This window comes from Salvelinus alpinus, chromosome 2 (genome assembly GCF_045679555.1).
Source record: "Salvelinus alpinus chromosome 2, SLU_Salpinus.1, whole genome shotgun sequence".
Classification (NCBI taxonomy): domain Eukaryota; kingdom Metazoa; phylum Chordata; class Actinopteri; order Salmoniformes; family Salmonidae; genus Salvelinus; species Salvelinus alpinus.
In genome coordinates, this window is record NC_092087.1 from 126,969,666 (window position 1) to 126,980,780 (window position 11,115).

General features: G+C 45.0%; 1 protein-coding gene across 2 annotated transcripts; it reads right to left on the minus strand.

The window, feature by feature from the left end:
• Window positions 1-4,342: 4,342 nt before the first annotated feature.
• On the minus strand, window positions 4,343-11,064 carry LOC139568688 (probable ATP-dependent RNA helicase DDX5). Of its 2 annotated transcripts, none has more exons than XM_071390698.1 (13): window positions 10,863-11,064; window positions 9,432-9,609; window positions 9,229-9,325; window positions 9,000-9,133; window positions 8,842-8,907; window positions 8,605-8,746; window positions 8,324-8,484; window positions 7,674-7,846; window positions 7,401-7,511; window positions 7,261-7,322; window positions 7,114-7,173; window positions 5,398-5,619; window positions 4,343-5,151 (listed from the first exon to the last, which is right to left on the minus strand). In XM_071390698.1, the coding sequence occupies exons 1-13, from the start codon at window positions 10,901-10,903 to the stop codon at window positions 4,697-4,699; spliced, it is 1,902 nt and encodes a 633-aa protein (XP_071246799.1). In that variant the 5' UTR covers window positions 10,904-11,064; the 3' UTR covers window positions 4,343-4,696. The 2 variants fall into 2 exon arrangements, with proteins under 2 accessions (XP_071246799.1, XP_071246798.1); XM_071390697.1 differs by lacking the exon at window positions 10,863-11,064 and adding an exon at window positions 10,104-10,298.
• Between the last annotated feature and the right edge of the window lie 51 nt (window positions 11,065-11,115).

An 11,115-nucleotide genomic window follows, 5' to 3' on the forward strand; every position in this document is an offset into this window, starting at 1 on the left:
TATGAAGCCAACCTCACTGAAGCATGTCACTCGTTGGCCTATCCCTCTGTGCTGACACAGATCTACCTCTCAGGATCCCTCACCCTTGAATCATCCTCATCTACTTTCTTCACTACCTCAGCATACAACACCTTCTGCAATACTCTGACTCTAGCCACCTCAACCTCCCTCTCTCGCACCAGACACTTCTGATCAGCAACATGGGCACCCCTACAGTTAACACACAAAATGTTATCCACCAAAATGACACAATCCTCTATCCCATGCCCTCATGCACACTTCCCAAATCTTGGAATCTCCCTCCTTCAAACTGCTGCAACATGACCATAAACATTGCACCTGAAACACCGCAGTGGATTCGGCACAAAAGCTCTAACAGGATAACTGATATATCCTAACATGGCTTTGTTAGGAGCACCCCCGATCCACATCGAAGGGACAGTAGTGGATAAGGTGGAAAGTTAAGTTCCTCGGCGTACACATCACAGATAAACTGAAATGGTCCACCCACACAGACAGTGTGGTGAAGAAGGTGCAACCTCAGGAGGCTGAAGAAATTTGGCTTGTCACCTAAAACCCTCATAAACTTTTACAGATGCACAACTGAGAGCATCCTGTCGGGCTGTATCACCGCCTGGTACGGCAACTGCACCGCCCTCAACTGCAAGGCTTTCCAGAGGGTGGTGCAGTCTGCACACGCATCACCGGGGGAAAACTACCTGCCCTCCAAGACACCTACAGCCCCGATGTCACAGGAAGGCCAAAAAGATAATCAAGGACAACAACCACCCGAACCACTGCCTGTTCACCCCGCTAACATCCAGAAGGCGAGGTCAGTACAGGTGCATCAAAGCTGAGACCAAGAGACTGAAAAACTGTTTCTATCTCAAGGCCATCAGACTGCTAAACAGCAATCACTAACTCAGAGAGGCTGCTGCCTACATAGACTCAAATCACTGGCCACTTTAACAAATGGATCACTAGTCACTTTAAACAATGCCACTTTAATAATGTTAACATATCTTACATTACTCATCTCATATGTATATACTGTACCTTATGCCATCTATTGCACCTTGCCTATGCCGCTCGGCCATCGCTCATCCATATATTTATATGTACATATTCTTATTCCATCCCTTTAGATTTTTGTGTATTAGGTAGTTGTTGGGGAATTGTTAGATTACTTGCTAGATATTATTGCACTGTCGAAACTAGAAGCACAAGCATTTCGCTACACTCACATTTACATCTGCTAACCATGTGTATGTGACCAATAAAATTTGATTTGATTTGATTTAAAGACTGACTCAAAACGATTGACAGTGACTCCTCTGCTTCACCACGCACACCACTGGGACTGCGTCGCACCAAACGGCGGGCATCACAAACACCAGGAATCTTCAACTTCAATTGCTCCACCTCCACACTTAACGCTTCCCCAGCACATTTGTGGCCTGCTGGAGGTCATTTTGCAGGGCTCTGGCAGTGCTCCTCCTTGCACAAAGGCGGAGGTAGCGGTCCTGCTGCTGGGTTGTTGCCCTCCTCCACGTCTCCTGATGTACTGGCCTGTCTCCTGGTAGCGCCTCCATGCTCTGGACACTACGCTGACAGACACAGCAAACCTTCTTGCCACAGCTCGCATTGATGTGCCATCCTGGATGAGCTGCACTACCTGAGCCACTTGTGTGGGTTGTAGACTCCGTCTCATGCTACCACTAGAGTGAAAGCACCGCCAGCATTCAAAAGTGACCAAAACATCAGCCAGGAAGCATAGGAACTGAGAAGTGGTCTGTGGTCACCACCTGCAGAACCACTCCTTTATTGGGGGTGTCTTGCTAATTGTCTATAATTTCCACCTTTTGTCTATTCCATTTGCACAACAGCATGTGACATTTATTGTCAATCAGTGTTGCTTCCTAAGTGGACAGTTTGATTTCACAGAAGTGTGATTGACTTGGAGTTACATTGTGTTGTTTAAGTGTTCCCTTTATTTTTTTGAGCAGTGTATATATATATACACATATATACATACACACACACTTAAATCATGTTTTGTTGACCCGTAGAAAAAATTGATATGAGAATTTGCTACTGATATGACAGAATGAGTGACACTTTGACAACAAAATGGCAACCACAAAGTGAAAATTATGAACACCTTTAAAATAGTATCCTAGACAGTCAAATAGGCTTTGAGGTATAGTTCTCCAAAACACATGTAGACAGCTTTCCCGGTGCCCATGAGGGCCCACCACCCCATTCTTTGAGTCTCCTTTGAAATTTTGCCAAATGTCAGCCGAACATGTCAGTTTTCAATCAATGAGGAAGTTTGATTAAGTGCACCGGGCTATGGCATGTGACGTGAATGGGCAAAGCGTTGAGGGAGGAGCGCCCTTCTCAAATGAAACAGTAATCTACACCACTTGGTCATGTTGTCAACAAGGCAGCATCGTTCAGAAACATACACCATCTATTATCGTTGCTTAATCTACGTCACTTCTGTTGAAAATGGGGCACTTAGGCTCACGCCCGGGAGGCAGCCAGGTTCAAAAACATATGTAATCCACGCTAACCCGGTTCACCCGGACATTAATATAACTCCCTCATTGGTTCATATGTATCTAGCCAGAAAGGTCTTGACCTCGTAGATGTGCACGGTCTCCTTGATGGTGGTGTCGCGGCTGTGCACCTGCAGTAGGCCACTCAAGCATGTTGTCACTGATCACCACAGTGAACAGCACCCCCATCTCATCATACCTGGGCACAAAGGCACAAAACAACATATTTCCAGTAGCGTTCCCACAGGGAAACAGTACATCTTCTATCGAGATAACCTTCAGGTTCGCTTTATGCTGTTAGAATGTCATAGGTACGGGACCAAAACAGTGGAGAAGTTGAACCTCACACTTCGCTGAGTCTACCTTTAAAGTGCACAACTACTCTATAGTCTGCTATGACCAGGTATAATTATAGCAACCTACCATCTAAAAACAAAACACAAGGAGACGTATGATTTAGGTTAAATCTATGCTCGATTAAATCTATTTGCACTTTGAATAAACATAATGGTAAATGACCACAGTGCAGCTGAATGGTTCATGTGATTTGAGGGAGAGGAAGCGTCACCAACCAGGTCCACCTGATGGCTGGAAGCACAAGCCGGTTTTAGCCAGGCCGAACGGCAGCTTTCTGTTCACTAGTTCCAAAGAGGGCACATACTGCTTCAAAACACCTGGACAAGAGGGAAAAACATTGACAATGATAGCCTGGAAACCCAATGTTGAATTTAATTTAACTCTACGCGTTGATTTCTATGTCCTGAAGCATGCGCACATGTAAAAATAGCAGATGTTCCATACAACATCCAATGATAGTTACCTTGGAAAAGACTGGTTCGAACAGATGCACCATTCTGGATAAGGGGCTGTAGCTTCTGAATAAGTTGGTCCTTACTTAGTTCTCTCTGGGAAAGTATTTTATGTAGGTTCTCGTTGTTCATCCATCTCAGTAGTTCTGTCTTTACCCAGGTGTAGAGTGCTTATCCCTTACACCTCTGCCCTGGACCATATCACAGAGTTCCACCATTGTTCAAGAATGTTCTTCCTAAGTTCCATACCAAGTGGTCCATAGCCACAGTTGGTTCCACGCTGAAAATAATCTCTATGACGTTGGCCAGAAGCTATGTAATAAGTTACCTGTCAGTGCATAGCTGTGTTTGTGTGGTCAGAGTCCTCAGCTACAGACCTGGCAGAAGTTGCAGTACTGAAGCGCAAAAGCTATCCTGCAGCAGTGACGTTTTTGGTATACTCTCACATCTCCAGATGAGTCGTTTAACACAGTAGGTGAGCATGTTTAGTGGTCACTCGTTTCGTTATTGAAAAGTTGTTAAGCATGCGTCAAGCTGAAATTTAACCAACATTGTGTGCGCTCATTCCTAGGCTGAAATCACGTTAGAAAATGTACATTTGAAAGTGAATGCACTTGCCTGCGAATTAAACCACGAGTAGTTTTGGCAAAGCCTAACAACTTAATATAATAAAGTAACATATATATAGACATACACACACTTCTATTTCTAAAATACTTGCAACCATGTGTAATGCGTGGACTGGGAGCACCCGGAAGTAAAGCTATAATGTCTACGTCACATTCCGTAGCGACAAGAAAATGATACAAGTCTTCATCAATTACCTTACGTTCTTTTACCTCACAGTTATACTTGTGCAACTAGTAATGTTTGCTATATTATTTTGTGGCCTGATGTAATTGTTTTAATTGAATATCCACTAAGATTAAATGCTGGATGAGTAATCAGAATAGAACAATGAACCACCACAACTTCAATTGATTTGTTTTATTTGAAGGCCCATGCATGGGCCCCCAGGTAAGATCTTAACATATCACTTTAAACATACCACTAATTCAAAATCTGCATTACTTAGTAAAAATAAATTACTGAGGAATGTAACAAATAAAAACAGTCAAGGAGAGGTGCACCAGTTAAAGATGCACTTCAACAGCCCCCTTGTGACTCATTTCAATGCTTGGGGTTACTGAAGAATTCCAACCCTGCTGTAAGCAAAAAAAGTTAAACAGTACAAAGGATAATAATATTCATATAAGATTTAAAAAGACAAGAGGGGAAAATGGGTGGTTTCGTTGTGAATTGTGCGCACAATCTACACCTCGTCAGTTACTGTGGGAAAGGTGGAGGCATAGAGTAGGGTACCATGGATGGGGGTTGTTGGGGCTGCTGTGCCTGTGGGTTAAAGGGAAACGGCGGGCGACCCATGCCGTTTGGGACGGCCGCCTGTGCGGCTCCAAACTGTGGAGGGGCCTGGAAGTTCTGGCCACCAAACGCACCCACCTGATTGGTGGCGCCGAAGCTAGCCTGTCCGTTGCTGCTGTAGCTGTTGCCGTAGCTACCGCCAGAGCTAGCGCCCTTGTCATAGGTGCTACCCCCGTAGCCCCCTCCGTTTTGGGTTTTTGCGCCGAAGGCACTCTTTGGTCCCCCACCGAACCCCCTGTCGCTATCCTTGTCCCTGTAACTACCACCACCACCACCACCACCTCCACCGTAACTCCTCCCCCCAGAATACCTATCTCGTCGGTCATCCCTAAAGCCACCTCTTCCCCCCCCTCCACGACCTGGAAAACAAGACAAAAACAAGAGACAGGGCAGTGATGAGACTGGTAGCAGTGATGGGTGGCATGAAGACATTTAAACTAAAATGATAGTTGACAAATATGGCGAGAACAAGGTGGGTCATCTTCGCATTTAACTTTAAGAACTTCTGCCCCAAAACCCTTCAAATAGATTTCTTATCTAGAAAATCTAAATGTCTGCAGATGTAACCACAGCCTTGTTCGCGTCTCACCCGCCATAGGAATTACCTCCTCTGGCCTCCGCCATCTGGAGGAGCTTGGGGTTGATAGCCTGGTTAGCTTCGCGGAGCACAGCTATGAGGTCACTGGCCTGTTTCATGTTGTTGGGGGTGAAGAAGGTGTAGGCGGTGCCCGTTTTTTGACTGCGGGCCGTGCGTCCAATGCGGTGGATATAGTCCTCAGAGGAGTTAGGATAGTCATAATTTATGACAAATTTCACATCCTCCACATCTGTAAAGTGTTGCAGTGTGGCAAAAAGGACGCCATACAGGATTTTGCACACCACAACAGCCAGACCAAAGGACAAGGTTAGCATATAGAATGGAGAGCTAAAAGGTTCCAGTCTGGATACTTAACTGAGCTGCAAAGAACAGGGTTAACCAACACAATCCAAGAAATACATTCTACTCCATGGGAATACTACTGTGGGAAGAGAGAAACGAGATGCACACTCCATTTGCCTACCATATCAAAAAATCCTAAGGCATTCTCCCTCCCTTTTTTAACCAGGGGAGGAAAAGAACTGGATTTGAAGTCTTACCATTAAGGAGTATGCATTCACTAGTCCTTTCCCAATGCAGCGAACTCCCCCACAAATTGTCAAGTGACATCCAGGAGCTTCTACGCAGTAGGGCCGCTATGTGCACTGTTGCCTCCTCGTGTGCCAATATAGGACCTTTCAGTTGGTATGGGTTCTGAAGGTCCTTTTTCCCAGTACACACTCATGAGAAGCTTGCTAATAAAGGCCTCACTGCACGTCTTGCCAAGACCGAATAGACCAAGTACTAATTTGAGGGCGGACCCAAAAAAGGCAAAAATGAAAAAGGCCCAAGTATTGACCCCTGTGGTGCCCCTCAGAGAGCATAGAGCACCCCGCCCCCATCAGTCTCGTCTAGGCAAGATCTTCCCAGAAGCCAGTGTTCATTCACTTGAGAAAATGTCTCTCGTTGGCAGGTCTCGACATGACTTTAAAAAGCAGGCGAGGGAGGAACTTTGGTTTTTGAAGCTCTTCTATTTGTCACTTTCTCTAGATGTTCCCATAGCCCCTTAAACACATGTGCCAGTTTCTCATCAATTTCGATTCGACAACAGTAAGTTGAAAACTGCTCTCTCCATTTCAAGAAAACCAGTGCTTTGAGTGAGGGAGAAAAAAATATATAGCAATGGAAAGCTGTGACATTTGCAAAACACCCATGCTTTTTTTGGGGGGGGGGGGCAAGCTCCGCAACTAACAGAATCGCTCCAAATCTCAAACAGTGACTTGCAATACAGTGCCCTCTACCAAACGCATGCAAGGCAAATGGTCACATCAAGCGTTTGTTTTTGTGTGTGTAACGTTTGAGTTGGAAACGTCTCGACGAAGGCATTTGTCAGGTAAAATCCATGGACAGAGAACAAATAATGTCAAGTATAAAAATAAAAAAAGATATCAGAAACAAGGCTTAGCCACACTGCCTTTTGACCTGAGGATTACTGGCACACAGAGCTTTCACCTCTCTAGGCCCACTGGGTGGCAGCCAGTGGGGCAACTTCATTTCCAATATGTCCTCCTTCCCCCTCGAGGCCTGGGACTTGTCATGCCTAGGCCCTGCCACAAAGACTGCACCTTTAGGTGAGAAAAACTCAGAAAATGCATAGAAGTTAAAGAAAGCCAAAACCACTTTTTAAAAAAAAGTGAAAATATTGAGGAAAACAACCAGAAGGTTTAACCAAAGCCATACTGACCTAGACCGCGGGATGCCACGTCAGTGGCGATGAGGATGGGGGCCTTGCCGTATTTGAACTCTGTGGAAAGAGACTTCAGTTAAAACGAGTCCATAACATTGTAGCGACAAAAAAAATAAAAACTATTTTTATTTATTTCAGGCATACCATTGAGAACCCAGTCCCTCTCCTGCTGGCTCTTGTCTCCGTGGATACCCATTGCTGGCCAGCTGTAGCAGACAAACATGGACATCAGAGGCATGACTCATTACAAGGAGAATGATGTCCCAGTTAAATGAGACACTTACCCATCTCGTCTCATCCTCCTGGTGAGCTCATCGCAGCGTCTCTTGGTCTCGGTAAATATGATGGTCTTGTTCTCCTTCTCGCTCATGATCTCTTCCAGCAGCCGGAGGAGTCTTAGGTGTAAAGACAAGAGACCGGGTTCAAATTGGCATGACTCACCCTTTATCCTGGACAAATTAATGACCAATTGAAGAGTTCTTCCGTTTGAATTCCTTCAATTATGAAGCAGTGTAAATGTGACGTTTGGCTTTGCGGAGGAGGAATGTGTCACTCACTTGTCATCCTTCTCTCCGTCGTTGCACACGTCCACTATCTGCAGGATGTTGTGGTTGGCGCTGAGCTGCAGAGCACCCACGTTGATCTGGACATACTGCTTCAGGAAGTCCTCAGCCAGCTGACGCACCTCCTTGGGCCAGGTGGCACTCCACATGAGGGTCTGACGATCCGGCTGAGAGAAGAACAGAGAAAACAGATTACTTGGCATTTCATCAAATCCTTCAAGCAGTCTAATGGCTGATCCTACAGGAAAACCGAATCAAATTTTATTTGTCACATACGCCGTATACAACAGGTGTAGATTTTACCGTGAAATGCTCACTTACAAGCACTTAACCAACAATGCAGTTCAGGAAATAGAGTTAAGAAAATATTTAATAAAGAAGCTAAAGTAAAACATTTATAAAAAGTAACAATAAAATAAACAATACTAAGGCTATATACAGGGGGTATCGGTACCGAGTCAATGTGCAGGGGTACTGGTTAGTCAAGGTATGCAGACTCTGCACTGATTTGTCAAAGTCCAATGGGAATTCTGCCAATTGAAATGAGTTGCAAGTATTGGGTAAGTCTGCAAATCATTGCGGGAATGAGCCTTTATAGTGAAGAACTCGCGCCAAAGGAATTGCGTTGAGTCAAAGCCACATACTCTAATTTGGTCCACAATTTTGCGGATTTGGGGCTCGAAGCCCATGTCCAGCATACGGTCAGCCTCGTCCAGCACAAGGTAGGTACACCTGCGAAGGTTGGTCTTCCCAGCCTCCAGGAAGTCAATGAGACGCCCTGGGGTGGCAATACAGATCTCAACACCTGGGGGGGGGGAACAGACAACACTCACTCAGATGTCTGCCTCTGTCACCAAAATGACTTAATACAGAACCAACGTACTGAGAAAACAAATTATAGAAAAACAAAGTGGTGGATAGATACCTCGCTCAAGGTCCCGAATCTGGGGTCCTTTGGGGGCTCCACCATAGACGCAGACTGACTTCAGACGGGAGGCCCTGCCGTACTCAGCGGCAACCTGCTGCACCTGCTGGGCCAGCTCACGGGTCGGGGCCAGCACCAAACACTGAGAGACAAAGATAGAGAGAAGTGTTATTCAGCTGGACTTACCCTGTAAAAACTAAGGATGTTCTCTAGTCAAGAGGCGTATGGTGTACTTACTATAGGTCCGTCTCCATGCTCCAAGAATGGCTGGTGTTGAATGTGCACGATTGCAGGCAGCAGATACTGTGAGGGAAAAAAAAATTGAGCTCGGTTTATCTGCACAAATATGTACCAGAAAGATGCTACCAAGAGTAGTTTTAAATCAATGTACTTACAGCGAGGGTTTTACCGGAGCCTGTCTGGGCGATGCCCACCATGTCTTTCCCACTGAGGGCCAGAGGCCAGCCCTGAGCCTGGATAGGAGTTGGCTCAGCCCATCCTTGTTTGGCAATCACATCCATCACATAATCTGAAAAATACAAAGTTTGATTACATATGAGATTCAATTCCATCTTATACGACCAGCTTGTTCTTAAGCAGGGTTGGAAGACAGGTTTTACTCACTTGGAAAATTGGCCTCATGAAACTTCATCATGGGCTTGGGACAGTCTCTGCCTTTCACTGTTACTTCTTTACCTCTCAGGTAGTTCTCCACCTCTTGCTGCAATTAGACACATAAAAGGTTGTTAATTGGCAAAGACCATTTGAATCAAAAGGTGAAGACCACACACTCAAATTAGATGGAAAGAACTGCCTGGGTCACTTACAGGTGGTCTGCGGCACACATCCGGGTGCTCCTGGTAGAAGTTCTTCTCAAACTTTGGGAGCTCATCCATGTTCCAGTGTTTTTTACGCAGCCTTTCGCCTGGGTTGCCAAATTTCCCCTGAGGGGGTCCACCCCTACTGCCACCACCGCCGCCTCCAAAACGAGGTGCACCTCCATACCTGAAATAGTAGGGGGGGGGGGGAACAACCTAATATTAGATGACTGAACATACAGTGGATGCTGTGTTGAGGTCAGATAGTTATGCCAACTACCTTGAGGAACTGATACCCCACATCCCCCTACGAGTTTTCATGGCTTGATGAGTACTACAACAGCTAACGTTAGCATGACAGAAGTTAGGTTCCTTTAGTCCAATATTTGGCTAACGTTACTCCTTAGTGTTTATTTATGGGCAAATTGGCTCTGGAAGCCAAACACTCCATCTAAAAGTTAATTGGTTAAAGAAACAAATCCCCCTACTTTAATATCACAGTATATTTTCCTTTTGTGAAATTATTTTAACTGTAAACAGTTGCAGCCGACAGTATTTTTTAGTGACGTCTGTCTTCCGTTTACACAGGTGCCTGAGAAGCAGACAGCTAATTAGTGCAGGTAGTCCACACTCGCGCTTCCGTAAACAAGCACTGTAACATGGCCGTGCGGGAACCCTTACCCAATAAATGTGTTTATCAATTTCGCCGATATGAAAGATAAGGTCCTTATGCTTCCAAACCCGTACCGCAATCGATGCATGTTAATGTTAAGACCGAGCGTCGTGGCTCTTATCTTAACACTCCCCTACAGAACGACGCCTTCATCTAATGACTTATGTGTAATGGAACTGGGAGACACGATCAAGGGCTTGACAGTAGTGACTCGTTTGCTTACACATACAAAGATGTGGTAGGTCTTACGACATTAGTTTCTGCGTCACGTTTAAACCAGTTTAGCTGCCATTTTAATTCCGGCCGGTAGAGGAACAAAGGGAACCGGCCGGCATTTTGATTCGAAACAATTTGCCACATTTAAGATGACCTAACATTCCAGGGTTCTTACCTAACCAACATCACATACTATATTTTATGCGCCGATGTGCAAGCGTGGTGGATATCGTTATTATATCAAATATAGAATAGGCCTCTGATAATCTCCCATTGCTAACGCGCGTTATACCTAGCTAGCAAATATTAACGTTAGGTGCCAGCTAAACATTTGCCCTACCTGCTCGTTACATCAATTAGATCAGGCAAAATGTACTTTAACAATTGATTAGGGTTCAAAGAAGTCGCATTAACATTGCGCATCTAGCCAAAGCCAATGGCAGGGATAAACAAAACTTAACTAGCTAACTACAGTACCGCGTTAAAACTAACCATCGCACCGTCTTTTCCTAGCTAACGACGTTAACTAAACAGACATTCGCGTTACTTACCCCCTGTCTCTGCCACGATCTCTGTCGGAAAATCCGGGCATGATTAAGCAGAGTATGAAAGTAACAGATTGTATCTACGTCTATATCACTAAACCAATCTATGATAAATACAAGTGGATAATCTACAAGTGCGACACACGAAAATAGAAATGCCGGGGACACAAATGTCAGTCAAACGGTGTACTAGCTCATAACACATTGGAACATATCAACGCGCCTGTGTCTGGTACTACTTTTTCTCCTTATTTGGTCA